The sequence below is a fragment of the Hypanus sabinus genome, chromosome 1, assembly GCF_030144855.1.
Source record: "Hypanus sabinus isolate sHypSab1 chromosome 1, sHypSab1.hap1, whole genome shotgun sequence".
Lineage (NCBI taxonomy): Eukaryota > Metazoa > Chordata > Chondrichthyes > Myliobatiformes > Dasyatidae > Hypanus > Hypanus sabinus.
Genome location: NC_082706.1, coordinates 92,717,922 through 92,737,636, shown reverse-complemented (window position 1 = coordinate 92,737,636; position 19,715 = coordinate 92,717,922). Strand labels below are relative to the sequence as shown.

Sequence of the window (19,715 nt, the reverse complement as noted above, 5' to 3'; positions counted from 1 at the left end):
TTTTATCCAACGTTCCCCAGTCCTAAATTAATCTGAGTAACTGTTCATTTATCCCACAGGTATAGTGGTTACTGCTGTTTATTCACCATGGTATTATAGGGGTTACTGGCATTTATTGCCCTTCAGATGATATTGATGAACCACCTTCTTCAACCACTGCTGGCTTGATAGTGATGCTTCCACATGCTGTGGGGTAGGAAATTTCAGAATCTAAACCCAATGACAACAAAGAAGTAGCAACAGAGTTCCAAATCACAGAGCAATTTGGAGGGAAATCTTAACAAAAGACCAAGGCCTCGCTCCAAGTAAGAACTAGAATTCGATTGTAAATAAGCTGGGACAGCAGAAACCTGATTGGATGAGGACTCACCAATCAGGAGGGACAGACGATGAGGGTATAAATACCAATGGATTAGCCATGCCCAGACATCATCCCTGATGAAGATGGCAGAGTTTGTCATCGAAATGTCAGTTGAAATTCATATTTTTACTAGCCTGGAAGTCTGAGGAGATTTTATTTGCCTGTACCCAATCATTCTTTGGGTGTTACTCCTTCCAGCAATAAATTTAAATGTCACCCTGAGAATGGCATTCCCAGCCTCTCCCACTTCAACTCCTAATAATTATCCACCAGAGGACAAGTGGTCCCAATATTCTAGTCTGGATTCAATCAAGGTAACATTCTAATCTGCTCCACACCATGGACGATTATTGGGGAGATCATCAGTGTGCATTCAAATCACTGTTGCCACAATCAGAACCCTGTACTCTTAACTTAGATCTCTTTCTGAAAACCACTTTATAAAGAGGTTTTCTCACAAAAAAATGGCACCAGAGAGGGGTGAGTTTTTGTGGGCAGCTCCTGGGTGAATCATCAGGTACAATGGATTCGGGTTAATTGGGATAAATCAGGACCAATGTTTTTTGGCCCAATTAGCTGAAGTTCTAATGAAGTAGTTAAAAAGGTATAAAGAAAAGACAAAATGAGTAACAAACTATGTATTTAATTGAAATACTGAACAAATTAGTACACTACCAATGGTGCAGCAGTACTATAAATCTATGTCTACTTCCTAATAGTTATCAACAGAGGAATTCATCCAGTGTAAACAATGAAGAAAATCTGTGCAGGCACCCAGTGCAGATAATAGACTGCCTTCATGCTACTGATGACTGTATCCTTCATATTTTCATTTTCATATTCAAGTTGATTGTCGTACCTTCAAATTTTTCATAGCTCCTAACTTCTTGAAGTAGCGAAATTGTTTCATTTTTCACTCCTGATTGATTCTGGTATCTTCAAGCCCGAATGCTTGAAACCTCGGTAAGCGAAACAGTTCAATATTGTCTGAAAGCTAACTTCTCACCAACTATCAGTGAACAAAATCACTGTTTTATGGACACAAACATACGCAACTGACGCTACTAAAAAACTGTTTACTCCAAGCATGGCGTAGCATCTAATGACCACACCAAGTGACTTTAGTTGGATCCTGTTCAGCAAGTTTCCTGCCCCAATTAAGCAGCATAGTATCCCAAATAAACAAAGGGAATCTCCACAATTTTCGTCATTAGTTTTGTTCTTTAAGAATTGTTCCAAATAAGTGACGGCCTGATTAATGGATGACCCAATTAACCAGAATCCACTGTATTCCCATTTATAACTACTACAGCAGAAGTATTTAGCAACACAGAATACACTAAGTCACCCTGCTTCAACTTTTCTAAATCTTCAGAATCAAAAGACCCAGAACTCTAGAGCACCCAGGAAGTGAATGCAGCTGCTGGAGGCTCAGGGGACATCGTTATTTCCTCAGAAATCATAGCTGCCAGGAAGAACTCCAGCCAAAACCAAAGTGCAGGGTCCCCCTCACCATCATCCTCCTAGCTAATGTGATGTCTCTGGAAAATAAAATTGAAGACTTCAGAACAAGACTGCAGTACCAGAGGAAAATCATGGACTGCTTTATACTCTGCTTCACAGAGACGTGGCTCATCCCTGACACAGCACTCCAGCCTGAGGGCTTCACTATCCACCACACAGACTGGATGGCAACATCAAATGAAGGCACTGACAGTGGCATTTGCTTCATGATTAACTCATGGTGGATGGATGTGGCAATTCTGTCTAACCCCCGTTCCCTCGACTTGGATTTCCTGACAAAGTTCTCCACTGCAACACTGGTATACATTCCATCCCTATCAAACATCAGCACAGAGCACCGCGATCAACAGGTGTATGACAACACACCCTCTTGTCTCTCCAATCATCACAGGTGGGAGGGAAATGACTTCAATCAGGCCAGCATGAAGTCCCCAACAAACTTCCACCAACACATCAACCACAGAACCAGAGGAACCAACATACTTGTGTTTGTCATCTATATCAATGATCTTAATGACAATGTGGTTAACTGAATCAGCAAATTTGCAGACGACACCAAGACTGGGGTGTAGTGGATAGCGAGGAAGGCTATCATGGCTTGCAGGGGGATCTGCAACAGCTGGAAAAGTTGACTGAAAAATGGCAAATGGAATTTAATGCAGACAAGTGCATGGTTCTGCAGTTTGGTGGACCTTTGGTAGGTCTTACACGGGAAAAGGTAGAGAACTGATGGGTGTGGTAGGACAAAGGGATCTGGGAATACAGGTCCATAAATTCATTGAAAGTGGCATCACAGGTAGATAGGGCCATAAAGAAAGCTTTTGGCTGATTGGCCCTCATAAATCAATGGGTCTGGCTTCCAGTTTAAGTACCACAACCGGACGTGTATGACAGCTTCCTGGTAGTCAAAAAGCAAAGAAATCTGACTAAAAGCATCACTAACAATACTTTTCCTGAGGTAAGTGGTTTCAAATTATCACCACCAACAACAAAAGGGATAAGCGATGGTGGAGTAAGTTCAGTGGATGACCCAAGATGGCGTGTTGCAGAGTCGTTGCAGATGGAGTTCTGATGCCAGTACAGCTGGTCTGAGAGCAAAGCTGTATCACTCTGGGCACTGAAATGAGATATTGGGGCCCAGGCAGAGATTTGGTGCCTATACAACTGGTCCAGGAGCGAGGTTGGATCACTCTGGGCACCGAGCTGATTTGAAGAGCTTGAGAGCAGCTTCACGCTGGGCGACAGAATCTGTGCTCGGATCAAGTTGCTGGGCAGTGTGATCTAGGTCTGAGCCTTTAGCAGTAGCCAGGTCCTAGAGAGGGGTATGATCCACTATTTAGACAATTTAAACGTTCGCACAGATCAGAGGCGAAAGCAGATTTCACTCATTCTCCGTGATCTTCACTCCTCTCTCCAGGGTCTGAAGCTTTTTGCTGTTCCATTGTTTGGTCAATTTAAATGCCGGCTCAGGTGGACTAAAAAGACAGGGTGTCAGCCGGGATGACAGCAGAATTCTCTTGTTCTCCATGGTACTGAGGCTGTGACGACTGCACCGGCTGCTGTGTTCTGTGCCTGCTAATATGACAAAATGATAAGCAAGGCTGTGGGCCTACTCCGGGGTTCAGATCTGAAGACTTATTTTTGGTTTTGGCTTCAACTATTTGCATGATTTGTATTTCTTTTTCTTTCTCTTGTACATCAAGTGTTGGTCTTTTATTTTTATTATTTATTTTTCTTTAAATTGTGTTCTTTCAGGTTTATTGCTTTGTGGCTACCTGTAAGCAAGCAAATCTCAAGGCTGTATAACTTATACATTCTCTAATAATAATGTACTTGAAACCTGTATTGAGTAGATGAGATGGGATGTTACGTTGAAGACATTGACGAGGTTTAATTTGGAGTATTGTGTGTAGTTCTCTTCACCTACATACAAGGAAAATGTAAACAAGGTTGAAAGAATGCAGGGAAAATTTACAAGGATGTTGTCGGGTCTGGAGGACCTGAGTTATAGGGAAAGATTGAATAGGTTAGGACTATATTCCTGAGAATGTAGAAGACTGAAAGGAGATTTGATATAGGCATACAAAATTATCAGGGGTATAGATAAGGTTAATGCAAGCAGGCTTTTTCCACTGAGGTTGGGTGGAATTACAACCAGAGGTCATGGGTTAAGGGTGAAAGGTGAAAAGTTTAAGGGGAAACTTCTTCACTCAGAGGGTCATGAGGGTGTGGAGTGATCTGCTGGCACAAGTGGTGCATGCAAGCTTGACTTCAACATTTAAGAGAAGTTTGGATGTATAGATGGATAGTAGAGGTATGGAGGGCTATGGTCCCAGTTCAGGTCAATGGGAGTAGGCAGCTTAAATGATTTTGGCATGGACTAGATGGGCCAAAGGGCCTGTTTCTGTGCTGTACTTCTCTATGACTCTAAAGCCAGGTCACTGGATCTGTGAGGAAGTGTTTGTCTAGCTGAGCCACTGTGTTGTCCTGGTTATGGTTATGTCTGCAGTTTATGTACTTGTGACAGCTCCAAGAGTCACTGTCAGATAACGGACAAGCGAGACAATTAATTTAAACTGTATATATGTTGTGATCCTGGGGATCTGGGCAACAATTGGCAGGATTATGCCCAGAGCTCTAAAGACAGCCAGACATACAAAGTACAAAATAATTTTATTATCAAAGTACATATGTCACCATATACAACCCTGAGATTCATTTTCTCACAGACATACTCAGGAAATCCAAGAAACATAATAGAATCAATGGAAGAACGCATCCAAACAGGGCAGAGAACCAACTAATGTGCAAAAGAAAACAATATATAATAAATAAATAAATAAATAAATAAATATTGAGAACATGAGATGAAGAGTAATTGAAAGTTAGTCTATAGGATGTTGGAAATGCAGTTATCCCCTCTGGTTCTAGAGCCTGATGGCTGAGGGGTAATAACTGTTCCTGAACCTGATGGCATGGATCCTGAAGCTCCTCTACCTTCTTCCTGATGGCGGCAGTGAGAAGAGAGCATAGCCTGGGTGGTGGGGGTCCTTGATGACGGATACTGCTTTCCCCCATGTAGATACAGTGAAGGTTTTACCAGTAATGGACTAGGCCATATGCATTACGTTTTGTAAGATTTTTTGTTCAAGGGCATTGGTGTTTCCATGCTAGGCCATGATATAGCCAGTCAATAAACTCTCCACCATAATCTATAGAAGATTGTCAAAGTTTTCAATGTCATGCTGAATCTTTGCAAACTCCTAAGGAAGTTGAATAGATCCTCTGAGATTATAACACCGAGGAATTTAAAGTTGCTGCCCTCTGATCCCCTGATGAAGACTGGTTCACGAACTTCCAGTCTCATCCACCTTAAATCAACTACCAGCTCCTTGGTCTTGCTGACATTGAGTGAGAGGTTGTTTTGTGGCACCTCTCAGCCAGATTTTCAATCTCCCTCCTATATGCTGATTCATCACCACCTGTGATTCAGCCAACAACAGTGATGTCATCAGTGAACAAAATCACAAGTGTAAAGCAAGTAGAGTAGGGAATAAGCACACAGCCTCGTGGTGCACGTGTGCCTAAGGAGATTGTGGAGCAGATGTTGTTGCCAATCCGAACTGAATGGGGTCTGAAAGTGAGGAAATCAAGAATCTAATTGTACAACGAGGTATTGTGATCAAGGTCTTGTCGCTTATTGATTAGTATTGAATGCTGAGCTGTAGTTGATAAACAGCACCCTGATGAAGGCATCTTTGCTGTCCAAATGTTCCAGGGTACAAACCTCAAAGTAAACACCTGAATGGCAGTAGAGTACAATCAACCAGCCCATTTACAAGGCAGGACAATGGTGTACTTAGCTGCTATCTCACACCTTCAGTGTCCCAAGTTCAATCCTAACCTCTGGTGCTGTGCTGAAGTTGGACATCCTCCCTGTGACTATGTAGTTTTCCTCCAGGTGCACCAGACTCCTCTCATGTCCCAAAGGCTTGCCAATTGGGAAGTTAACTGGCCACTGTAAGTTGTCCTTTGTGTGCAGGAGGGTGATGGAACCTGATGAGGAGTTGATTAGTGGGGAGTGGGATCCCTTTGAGAGTAATATGAACATGATGAATTGAACTAACTGCCTTCTTTGTTGTCAGGATATTGAGAAAAGTACTCCTCCCATTCAAGTGGTTTAATTCAGCTTCTTTATTCCCAGCTCGTCCAAAATCCTCAACCTCCATTGACACCAGGACAAGGGCAGCAGGTGCAAGGCAACACCAGCAGGTCTTCCTCCAAGTCACACATCAACTTGACCTGGAAATGCTTGCCTTTCCTACATTGTCATTATAGACAAGGTCTACAACCCTGCTCTGCACTGTGAGAACACTTTTGCCCAGAAGGATTGCAGTGGTTCAAGGGAGTGGTGCAGGGATGGCCAACAAGCACTGTCCCTGTCAGCAAAGTTCTTGACCCACAGATTGCTTTATGCTTTTGGTAACTACTGAGAAAAGAATACAGTGCCAAATTTCAAATTTAATAGCCCCTTCCCATATTCCCACTGGCATATCCACATCCAATGAGAGTTACCTTCAGGTCTGCTAACAAATGCACAATATACAATACTTTCTAACCATAGAAAGTGGACCTTTCTGCAGATAAGATGGTACTAAATGGTGACTCCTTTGCTTGTATTTTAGAAAACCGCTCTATTTCTTTCTTTAGTATCTCTTTTTTAGCCCTTTTCAAGGTTCTTTTGAAGACCTCAACCTGGACTTTGGTTCTTTGCGGGAATGGGACCCGCTCTCAGAGCCTCACGACCGGCCTCTTTTTGATACCCCAAGGACACGGCCTGGAAGACCAGCATGCCTTCATGGTGCCAGGTTTTCGTGGTTCTGGAGACATGCTGATTAAAGGCCGGTGCCCTGATTGAGGCATTGCGGAAGAAAACAAAACATCGGGAGCTGTGGGTTAGCTGCTGCCCGTGTGTCCAGAGACCTGAGTCTCAGGGCCAATTCTTCGGGTGCAGAGCTCAGAAAAACAGACTTCTAACAACATAAATCAGCGAGTTGTTTGCTATGTCTCCCCTCTCGCTGTGAAATGGGGACACCTCTTTTTCCCTGATTAGGGAGAGAGAGAGCCTGTGGTATGTCGAATTACCGGGTGAACGAGCAGTCTTTGGGATACTGCAAGTCTGTGTCTTTATTGATGCTCTGCTGCACACTTGAGTGTTTGGTGTTTATTGAACATGGTGATTTCTCCCCCTCCCCCCATTTTGTGCTAGTCTTATATTATAAGACACATTAACAGTTCAAAGAAATCACAAAGATAGGCAATGTGCTTTGAAAATGCAATAGTTCAACAAAACTGAAAATAAGAGACCAATTTCAATTCATCATAAGTTTGCAAGACCACAAATGGGATAAAGTAGGAAAAGCAGCAGATCATTTAGTCCCTGAAGCTAACTCTGCCAGTCCATGGCTGACTGCGTCGCAAGTTCAAAGTTGTTTGGCCATCCCATTTCTTAATTCCCTTAGTCTCCTCTCAGTCTTGAACACACTCAACAAATGAGTATCCACAGCCCTCCGCTGAGGAATTAAGAATAAAGTGGCCCTTTGACTTAAGAAATTTGTCAGCAACTCAGTCCTAAATAGAAGAGCCCTCACCCTGAGATCGTGCTGCTTAAGTGTTTTGTTCTGAATGCCTCTGCTACAGGAACTTGAAGATCTGAATGATCTCACCTGTCATTCTCCTAATGCTAATAAGCACATGTAGACACAGATCAATCTCCCTCTCTCTAAGCAAGTAGATATTTCTTTACATTCAGTTGAGACTTCGTAAGGTGACACCTCAAACAAAGGTCTGCAACTATTCAACTCTCTTGTAATAGAGCCATAAATATCATTTGCCTGTCAAACTGATCTCTGAACCAACATGTTTAATCTTTGCAACCAATAAGCTATCAATGGAAGATCCCTCAATATGAAAACAGCTACTGATATATCCTCTTTTTCATTGCTTTCTACCAAACTGCATAGCTTCACCTTCTTGCCCACTGTTTATCTCTCTATCTGAAGGCAGTTTGCTCCCTCTAGCCATCCATTGTCAGAGATAAAGAATTAAGTGCATGAAAAAGATATTGTCATTACTATTACCTAACCACATATCAATTGGCCATTTTGGTTCATTGAGCCTGTGTTGACTCACAGGACAAACCCTTCAACCTTCCTTCTAAACATCTCCATCCTGTCACTACCCCAGAAGTGACTCCACTGCACAGCTTCTAACATCTATCTACAAAACTACATGCAATAGTAGTGTCAAGGTACCTTACCAATCTGCACATCTTTAGGCTGCAGGAGGAAACTAAAGCATCTCGAGGAAACCCACAAAGGAATGGTGAGAACATGTGAGCTTCACATAGACAACGCCTGAGATCGGGGTTGAATCTAGGTTTCTGGAGCTTAGAAGCAGCAGCTCCACTATCTGTGCCACTGTACTGCAGAACAAGCAGTAATGTGTTCTGCATTTTGCTAAATCAAAAAGAACTTACTTCAGTGATTGGCTGCTGTTTTATCATTTCAAGTTCTTTTGGCCTAGTTGAGTATGAAATTGCTTGGTCACATCTTGATCTAAATCACTTTGATGGAAATGCTGCGCAAGAAAGTTTGGCACAAAGCAGAGGTAACAGGAAAATTTGGAACTAGAAAACACCATTGGTCTGGAAAACTCGCTGCAGCTTTTGATAAATGATGCCCGAATAGAGCCAGAAGTATTTTGGTGTAGGGAGACAAAGTTGATAAAAGCATTTAAAGATTAAAGATTAGCTTTAATTGTAATGTACGTCAAAGCATTCAGTGAAATGCATCGCTTGCATCAAATCAAATCAGCAGCCTGCAAGTGTTGCCATGCTTGTGACTCCAACATCGCGTGCCTAAAACTTGCTAACTCTGGCCATGCGTCTTTGGAAAGTGGGAAGAAACTGGGGCACTCGGAAGAACCCATGTGGCCATGGGGAGAATGTACAAATTCCTTACTGACCCTGATCTCACAGCTATCACTGGAATGTTAGTTATCTGTCAATTTCAACAATGACAATTGTAGGTTTGTGTGGCTCATCTGATGGTTGTTCGGAGGTGACTGTGAAAGCCAATTCTTGAATGCCATAGATGTTTGTGATAGGACAAGGGAGTTTGGAGTTGTCCTGATTCCACAGGCACAGCTGTTGCTGCTGCTTTTCTCCTCTGTCAGGTGGTCTCCAGGTCCATGTGATACCTATCTTCTAAGTTGCAGCGAGCGACTTTAACCAAGGTGTGCCAGTCATTTCTGTCTCGTGTCCCGTGTTCCAGATGCCAGGGAGCAAGCCCACTAGAAGCAATGCTGGCTTAATAATGCTGTAACGACATGATGCTAACCACTATGCTACTGCCATTATTTGTAACATTAGGTCATGTTTCTTCTCCTCTCTCCATAGATGCTACCTGACCTGTTGAGTATTTCCAATACACTGTTATTTCATATCTTCATGAAAGGCACTGCTCTGGCATTACAATTACAGCATTGTTTTTGCTTTACTTTATACCTGGTGCTGTCATTCATTTCCCTCAGAACACACCTCTGTGGACATATCAGCCGCAATGACAATGTTCACCACCAGAATCAATAACATGCATATCCCACAGATAATCTTGGTCTGCATCCTGTCACAGTCATTCCCTCTGTTCTTTACAACCCTTTCCCCTTCTGCATATCAAAACATGCTTGTTTTCCTAATTTTTCAATTCTGATAAAAGATGAATGACCTGAGACATTAAACTAATTTCTCTCCACAGATGCCACCGGACTTGCTTACTATTTCCAATATTTCCAGCACTTGCAGCATTTTTTGCATATATGCACCATTAGATACCAAACACATACATTTCCTAATCATCTTAGTAAATAGAAATGATTACTTACAAAGCAAATAATATGAGCAGCACTTTTACTTACGGGCACAGATGTGTCTCTTTTCACAAGTTTAGCCACCTGGGTCTTTCCATTTATGTATATAGGAATAACTTGCTCAAGATTTTGGTTCTGAATTTCCATGCCATCTAAGAAACAAGTGACCTTCATTTCTAGGATCAGTAGCTTTAATTGATGCCACTCTTCATCGAACAATTCCTACAATTATAGCAGAAATAAACTGAATTAAAATTGGAAACCCTCTGAAATCTTACTCTAATTGTACAGCCAGTATAGTGTCTGAGTTAAGAAGCAAAAGCATATTTTTATTTCATTACCACACTATACTTCAGAAAGCCCTTTAGAAGGCTACCATTGATCACCATAATTTCTTTTTATCCACTTTATGATCGGAGTAAAAACTCTAAATACCCTCAATAAAAAATTTTTTGCAACAATGCATCAAGTAATTAATTACTTCTCCAAATTAGGGGAAAAAAGGTAGTGGGAAATGTTTGATTTTTTAAGTGAACATCTAGTCCTTCAATTAGTGGAGCTCCAATAACTTGTCATCTAGTTATATGATAGCCCTGATAATTTGGCATCAGGCACAGGTCTTCCATAAGCCCACTGCGACTCGATTGTCCACGCTTCAGGAACAGTTTCTTCCCCTCTGCCATCAGATATTTGAAGAGTCCACGAACACTACTTTGCTCTTCCCCTTTTGCACTATGTATCTACTTATTTATTTATAGTAATTTGCTATGTCTTCACTGTACTGCTGCCACAAAAAAAAATTAAGTTTACAGCTTAGGTCAATGATAATAAACCCAATTCAATGAGCTCCCTTCACATCCTTTATCATCAAAAACAGATGTAGTACAACTGTTTATTTGGCAAATTAATTTCAGCAACAAATAATAATTGCCAAAAAAACTAAGGTTTCAACCACCATTTTTAAAGTAAGGGATCTTTTTATTGTATTGCCAAAGAACACAAGTCTGCATTTTGGAATTTTCCACATAGTATGTCTATACTTGGTCAATATATTGGAACTTGACATGTTTCCTTGCAACTGAAAGAGTCCATTACCAATCATATTTAGAGTAATAGCGTGGTGGGTGAATGGAATATTTTTCCACTTTGCACCACTGGCACTGAACACACCAAGACAGGATTACAGGATAAATATAAAGAAAAAACTCACTATCAGTTAAAAAATAAGGGACAGTATGCCCAACTTCATTACAGCATTGTCAACACTTCCTACAATATCAGATTATGTACCGATTTTAAATCTTGAGCTTAGAAAATGTCAAATGATATACATATCCCATCTGTTCAGTCATCATTTGTCAAATTAAGAGCAATGCCAAATGCACTACATGGAGGAACTTTACTTTGAGGAGAATGATTTTCATCACTTAAACCCAAAACGGCTTAAGCTGATTCATTCACTGTTTCATTTAAATCAACGTCTAAATGTTTATAGTTCCTGCACTGATTGGAGAATCAGTATAAAATATGTTTAATGCTTGCCAACCTTAGATAAGCTAGCCTTCATCGATTGCCCCACATTATTAACTAGAGAAGGCTCTGACTGGCCAACCAGTAAGCACGCCAAACTGTGGTTGGAAATTAGGGAGTGTGGGAGGGATACTCGTTGAGATTTGGAAGTAGTCAATCATATGGGTATTGATGGTTGAGCAGATACACATGTCAAGCACATCCAGATATCACAACTCCAACATTATTCATCTTTCATATCAAATTCATAGAGCATGTCAGTTTGTTACAGACAGGATGGTAATTGGGATAAGCTCCCACTACCTATCAAATGCTCCAAATGGTGTGCATCTTAAATAGCCTCTGACAATCAAGTCCAGCTCCTGGCCTTCACGTGTGGCTTAGCTTCTAAGCCCGATGAACCAGTTTCTACTGACAGGAGAAGAGGCAAGGGTGGGCCATTGGTTCATTAATCCCAGTTGACTTTGGGCAGATGGCACTCACAGCTCATCTAGGAAGAGAAAAACTGATCTCAAATATCTGCTGCCTTGGGGAAGACATCAGGAATATATCCTGGATGTGGATTTTGAAGTTGGTTAACTCTTCTTCGATTAGTGCTAGTCATTCACTGATTCAATTTAAAATTGTACATCATTACTATTTGACGAAGGAGAGATTGTCTAAAATCTTTCCTAATGTTGATTGTTATTGTGATAGATGTAAAACCGAGACACGTTTTGGTCTTGTTCTATACTGGAACAGTTTTGGAAGGCAGTTTTTTTCTACAATTTCTAAAGCACTTAAAATTAATTTACAACCTAACAAATTAACTGTGCTCTTTGGCATAATTCCCCAAAATACCCGTGGTATTCCTTTGTCTGACCAACATGTTATTGTGTTTGTTACATTGATAGCTAGGAGGGCCATTCTGTTGAAGTGGAAGGATACGTCAGCTCCCACTCTGTCACAATGGTTCTCTCAAGTGATGTTATGTCTTAGTTTGGAGAAAATTAGTAGTCAAACCTTCGAACCTATGTTTGGTTTTGAGAAAAGATGGGGTTCACTTGTTCATTACTACCATTTGAGTTAATTGATAGATTTCCTGCATGATCTAATTGTAAATTTTGGTATAATTTTTTTTTGCTGCCGGTTTGACGTTTATCTTTAGAAGCTTTTTGTATGACACATGGCTCCGGGGTTGAACACCTAATGGGTTCTTTTTTTTCTCACTTTGCTTTAGTAGGGTCTTTTTTCTTTTCTTTTTGTGTCACCATATTTTTCAATCTTTAAAACACTGGTTTTTCTCCCCCTTTGAGACATTTTAAGTGTTACCTACTTCGATGTACTCGTTATTTTGGATGATAATAATTTTTTTTTAATTGAAAAAGAAGGAATATATCCTGTGGAAAAATCCACAGCTGGAATCCATAGGGCAGTCCCACAGTGAGTTCAACGCTCACTGGTGCCAAACTGTACCCATCCCTGCTATTCATTTGGATTCATCAGCTGCATGAAGAGAAGGACTCTGCAACATGAGCAACAGGTTGCTCTCCATATCGTGCTGTCTTGGGTTGGTATCACATTGACAGCTGGGAAGCAACATCCTGACCAACAGAGGGCCTCATCTCGTGCACTACAGCAGAGAAACAGGCCCATTGGTGTATCTAGTCCATGCCAAGCTGCTGTGCTGCCTTTTCCCATTGACCAGGGCCTGGACCACACCCTCAATATCCCTCCTATCTAGGTACTCATCGAAACTCCTCTTAAGAAGTTGCGATCAAACTCCATCCACCACTTCCATTAGCAGCTCATTCCACACTCTCACCACCCTCCGAATGGAGAAGTGCCCCCTCAGGTTTCACAGTCCTGACGAAGGGTCTCGGCCCAAAACGTCGACTGTACTCTTTTCCATAGATGCTGCCTGGCCTGCGGAGTTCCCCTCGCGTTTTGTGTGTGTTGCTCAGTGGAAATATCCTGTTTGCATTTATCCTATCGACAATGATGATGATGGCATCCATTTGTCTCAAAGAACGATGGGTGCTGATCATCATTACCACAAGCCTGGGCAGAAAGTATGGAGATCCTGAGATGCCAGTCATTAAGATCCCCCTCTTTGCCTTACTTGTGTATACCAAAGGAAAGCAAAGCAATGTGTTTGGCTGCAGGAGCTGCTAGAAGGACGTTCAGTGTCATCCAGCTGCCTGAGGGACTCCGCTCTGGATTTTCTGTCTGGCTTTACTCCCATAGCCTTTGTCTCTCCCGAGGCTGCCCACAAGACAATAGGGCTAGTTACCCTTAGCAGGGGGTCTGGTTCATGAGCACAGGGGCATGTCAACGTGGCGGTGGGCCTGCGTGCTACGTGTGACAGGGCCAGACCTCCCCCCCATCCTCTGTAGTTCAGCCTGTGTCTGAAAGAAATTCAGTTACCACGTGTCACCTGTGAGGAGGCACGACATGAAGCTCACTGTTGGAGAGGCTATGTACTGGTAGAGAGAGACTCTGCTCTCCTTTTCCCTAGACTGCTAGCCAGTGCTGGAAGCTGAAAGCGAGAGTGACAAACACTACCCACTACACTACCACACTAGACAAGTCACACAACCATTTTACACCCTATCGATACCCCTCATAATTTTGTAACCTCTATCAAATCTCCTTTCTCTCTTCTATGCTCCACCTTTCCTTATAACTCAGGTCCTCAAGTCCTGGCAACACACTCCTAGATTTTCTCTGTACTCCTGCAGTCTTGTTGATATCATTCCTGTAGGTGGGTGACCAGAACTGTACACCATCTGCTGGACGGATCAGAGAGTCTACATGTACCACATACTACACTTTCAACAAATGTACTCGAACAGGTCAGCTAGTGGTGACCAAGTAGAAATCATCAGTTCAGCAAACTCTTGCATAAGAAAATATTCACTGAGCAGAAATTCATAATGAATGTTAGCAAAAAAAAGTTAGTATTAAAATATTAAAACAGAATTTTGATGCTGAATGTATCAAAACCATATGATACTCAGTACCAAAAGAGATGAATACAAGGCTGGACAATCAGCCCATGTTCCCTTACAATTTTGTATTTGTTATGATTTTGTTTCCCAGGGTTCATATTCTCTTAATTTATGTTTATAAATACATAAACCCCAAAATGGATTTGAATAGTTTAATAAGTCCTTTCAGTAAGATTTACTTACTGAAAAAAATGAAAACTTTGTGCATCATGAAGTTTGAGGACCAACCTTTAGTCTTTTATCATTGAACACCACGGTCTGAATCTCCTCGATCAGACTGGTCGTCGTGAAAAACACAGTCTGTTGTTCTCCATCAAGCGTGACAGCTGCTTGCATAATTCCTTCTTTGGACAGGATTCTCCACAAGTCAAATTTCATCTTGTTGGTTGGACTTTTTAACCGCAGTGTGGCAACAAATACATAAGACGGAGGTAGACCTTCTGGAAATATCTCTCTGAAAACACACAAGCAGTATTTTTATCTTTGATATACTTCAACCAATAAAGCAATTCTGAATCACAATTACGTGCTTATGTTTTCCACAAAAACAAGCCCTTCAACAATTCAGAAGCTTCCACATAGACTTTATCCTTAAAAGATGACATGTTTAATTGCTCATTTTAGCTTTGTTGAGGAGGTTGGACAGAGGTAGATGTGCCTTGGAGAACGAGCTGGTATCACCATAAAGTGAAACAAATTTTTCAGGAAACACCTAGCTCCCTTCACAATAAAGGTAGATAACTAAGGGCACAGGTGCATGGTTATTAGAAGAATTAGAAGTTGAAAGAGGATTGAATTACATGTCATTTTTTTTGTTTTAAATACTCATTGGAGCACTTTTAACACAGCAAAGAGCCACCAGACTGAAAAGCAACTTGAAATGATAAAACAGCAGCCAATCACTGAAGTAAGATTTTCTTTTTGATTTAGCAACATGCAAAACACATTACTGCTTGTTCCACAGTGCAGTGGCACAGATAGTGGAGCTGCTGCCTCTAAGCTCCAGAAACCTAGATTCAACCCCAATCTCAGGCGTTGTCTATGTGAAGCTCACATGTTCTCACCGTTCCTTTGTGAGTTTCCTCGAGATGCTCCAGTTTCCTCCTGCACCCTAAAGACATGCAGATTGGTAGGGTCACTGGACGCTACTATTGCATGTAGAGTTTTGTAGATGAGTGTTAGAAGCTGTGGGGTGGGGTCACTGCTGGGGTAGTGACAGGGTGGAGGTGCTTATAAGGTAGTTGAAGGGTTTCTCCTGTGAGTCAACACAGGCTCAATAGACCAATACTGGACAATGTGTACTGGTAAGCTGATAAAGAATAATTGGCTATTTTGGTCTATGAACACTACCTGGTTATTCCTTATATTTGTATTATTTATTTTGCAATTATAGTAGCTTTTTTTAAAAAATGGAGATACAGTGAGGAATGTGCTCTTCCAGCCCTTCGAGCCATGGTATCCAGCAATCCCCCAATTTAACTCTAGCCTAATCATGGGACAATTTGCAATGATCAATTAACCTACCAAATGGTGCGCTTTGGAATGCGGGAGAAAATCCATGCAGCCACGGGGAGGACACACAAGTATCTCTCAGGCAGCGGCAGGAATTGAACCCAGGTCACCTGTACTGTAATGCGTTGTGATAACCACTATGCTACTGTGCCACCCTCTCTACTGCTGCTACATCCCACAACAAATTTCACATCATAGTTCCATGATAACAAAGCTAATGATTCTGCAAAGAGATGGTATTAGCTTCATTTGGCATCATGGTCAGTGCAGACACGGTGGCCTGAGGGCCTGTTCCAATGTTGTACAGGCCAGAATCAGAATCCGCTTCAATACCACCAGCGTATGTTGTGAGCTGCACACACAAAATGCTGGAGGGACTCAGCAGGCCGGGCAGCATCCACGGAAGAAAGTACAGTCAATGTTTCAAGCCATCAGGTTGGAGACTACCTAAACGGAATACAAGGTATTGTTCTACACCCCAACCCCCCCCCCCCACTTCTTCTTTCTTCCGTGGACTTCTGTCTCTTTCACCAATCAACTTGCTTCATCACTCCCCCTCCAAGTTTCACCTATCACCTGGTATTTCTCCCTCACCTTACAAATCTACTCCTCAGCTTTTTTTCTCCAGTCCTGCCAAAGGATTTTGGCCCAAAACATTGACTGTACTTATTTTCCATAGACGCTGCCTGGCCTGCTGAATTCCTCCAGCAGTTTGCTCAGATTTCCAGCATCTGTAGACTTTCTCTTGTTTGAATTACGTTGTGAGATATGTTGACTTTGCAGTAGCATGTACAATGCAATGTATAATAATACAGAAAACACTGTGAATTACAGTATTTGATATACAAATATAAAATAGTAAATTAAATAAGTAGTGCAAAAAATAGAAATTAAAAAAAGTAGTGAGGTAGTGTTCATGGGTTCAATGTCCACTCAGAAATCAGATGGCAGAGGGGAAGAAGCTGTTCCTGAATCTCTGACTATGACTTCAGGCTCCTGGACTTCCTTCCTGATGGTAGCAATGACAACAAGGCATGACCTAGGTGTTGGGGGTCACTAATAATGGACACCGCCTTTTTGAGGCATCGTTCCTTAAACATGTCCTGGATACAACAGAGACTAGTGGTCATGATGAAGCTGAGTAAGTTTGCAACTCTGCAGTTTATTTTGATCTGTGCAGTAGCCTCCACCCCATACCAGACAGCATGTTCAAATGTGAAGCCTGATGAGGAATTTTCTCCATTGATAAAATTACACGCTGATGCACGCGCCAACATCTACCACTTGACAACAAAGTAAGTCAGTATGCACTTTTACATAAGGTGGACAACACTTTGATGAACCATTTGGCACAACTGATGGCATCTCATCTATGGAGTGGTTGAGCAAGCCCATGGTCATCATCTCCAAGAACTCTTGGAAAGAATTTGAAATGCTGGCTAAAAGCTAAATGTTGAGAACTGAAGGGGTGCCAGTTCCTAAGAATTGATGTGCAACAGTCAGAGTTAAAGCAAGCCTAGAAGAAGTCACAGCCATCTTGGCAATAAAAATACAAGAGGACTAGAGGGAACTGATAATGCTTCTAGGGCTAATTCAGGACATGAATAATTTATTCTGCACATATCAAAACATATGCCAAACCCGATTGCTGATGAAAGGTACAATCCCAAGAAAGAACTTTTAACAAACTTAAGTGATGTTCACCAGAACAAACCAGTTGGACTACAGTAAAAAAAAACTATCACTTGTTGCTTCCGTGCAGATTCTGAGAGCAAGTACCTGCAAATAAAATGCTTGCATTGACAGAAACAGGACATGCCAAAATAGAGAGTTATTAATAGTCTAATAAGGATGCAGGAAATCCCACACCCATCTCCATAGAAGGAAACTTGCTCCAGAAGGTGGTGACAGACTGCAGCAAATCTATTAAGAGAACCTGTATAGACTGCCGACAAGGCTGAACAGATTACCATTGGGGCTTTGGAGTTGTGGTTAATTCTGAAATGCAAACCAGCAGAGCAACCAGTTCTGGTATTCTCAGCCGTCACTGCAAATGAAGCTTGAAATGGCAGACGAGAAAAATCAGCACAGAGTAAACACGAAATCAGCAAAGCCGAGTGAAATCCTGGGCAACCAATTTAGGTTCAGTCTGAAATGGTGAAACAAACACAGCTAGCTACAAAAGGTCAGAGATGATGCCTCATTAGAAGGTGGCTTCCTACAGGTTTGATCTTGAATCCTCCAAACCAGACAGATCCAAAGAAAATTATTCCAATTTAAATATGAAGGTCACAAACCCTGCAAACTGACCACTGGATTAGCTGTGTATCATCTATAAAGTACAGAGAGAATATACTCGATGTACTATGGATGCTAGAGAATTACACGATGGATCATTCACATTGTTTGAGCTGATTCATTTATATATCTGAAATCACAATGGTGAACATGTGCTTCTGTGAGTTTTGTTTACACTTCAAGTACTGTCCATACATTCTTTTAACAGAGGAGACAACTATTTCTTTCCATCAAGTCTATGTTAGCTCACAGAAGAATCCCTCGCCCACTGAATTTCCTGTAGCAATAAAACATCTGCTGGAGGAACTTAGCAAGTCAAGCAGCAGAAGTGACGGAGTTTAGGATTGAGATCCTGCATCAGGTCTGAAGGTAGAGAATGAAGGTAGCCAGTATAAATGAGGAGCGTGGTGGGAAACGGGCCGATAGACGATATGTGGACTTAAGAGAGGCGAGAAGTAAAGAACAGGCGGTACTGAAGTTAAGAATGAACCCAGTTAACCGCAGTCATGGGGTAGCAGCTCCAATGGTTACACCATGTTTTATAGAGCCTCAATCAATACCACAGCATCACAAATCCTGGTCACAGAAGAAGGGGTCCTTAAGAAAATGGTGAATGACAAAGGAATCCAATTCGTTGCTCGAGGATGGTTCACTTTCACCATTGTGACCACATCTACACAAGGACATAGAGGATACAATTTCCCTCATGAGGAGCGTCAAGCAGTTAAGAGAGCCATTGTAAAATACAGAGTCACTAACACACCAATCTCAATTTACTGTCAATCCAGGACCAACATAAAATCTTCAGCCTAACTATTCAACAGCAGAATGTATAAACAATTCTAACAACCAAGACACACCGCAACACCAAGAATAATCAAGACAATGACTGTCGGGTGTACATGTGAATAGAAGCTAACATTTTAACAGTCATGCTAAATCATTATCCAAGTTCTTGACAGGACCTTCTCTGCAGATACAAGTTTCAGTTAAGAAAACTTGAAACTTGACTACAGTTGTCAATTAAGGTTGATTATCTAAAGCCTGACATTATCTGGATTGGGATGGTCAGAGGGAAAGAAGGAGCACAATCCATCTCCAGTATTTACCACCGAAACTAGCAACATCTAGATCACCTTCTGGAATAACAATAGTGAAAGGCACCTCATCACCTGCAAAAAACATCAACTCAGAGAGGGGACAACATTCAAGTTTGTTAAATAGTGACACAACATCTTACCACCTAAGCCATATCATGCATGATACATCAACAGCTGGGCAGATATTAGGTTAAGTTTAAAAATGGCTTAACCAGCTGATTTTTTTAAAGAAAACTGGTATCAAGTAAACAGGGTATATTACTCCAAGAATTTATAGGAATTTAATGTGTTACAAGAACAAGTATATGCTTGTATCTACTGTGCCAAATCACTCATGAGAGCGTTTTGTTGGAAATAATACATTGCAAACATCAGCAGTGTAAAAGCAAACACATGAAATACAAATGTAGGTCTTAAAGTGAATTTTAGAAAAATAACTCCGAGAACAAGAGTTACAGGCAATTGTTCAAT

General features: G+C 41.5%; 1 protein-coding gene across 2 annotated transcripts in view; it reads right to left on the bottom strand.

The window, feature by feature from the left end:
* LOC132395550 (collagen alpha-1(XXI) chain-like) overlaps nucleotides 1-19,715 on the bottom strand; it is a 210,471-nt gene that overhangs the window by 148,528 nt on the left and 42,228 nt on the right. For both annotated transcript variants that reach the window (XM_059972345.1, XM_059972338.1), the window contains exons 5-6: nucleotides 14,563-14,788; nucleotides 9,863-10,036 (exon numbers count right to left, since the gene is read on the bottom strand). In XM_059972345.1, the coding sequence (XP_059828328.1) occupies nucleotides 9,863-10,036; nucleotides 14,563-14,788 (400 nt within the window). The remainder of the gene's footprint in view (nucleotides 1-9,862; nucleotides 10,037-14,562; nucleotides 14,789-19,715) is intronic.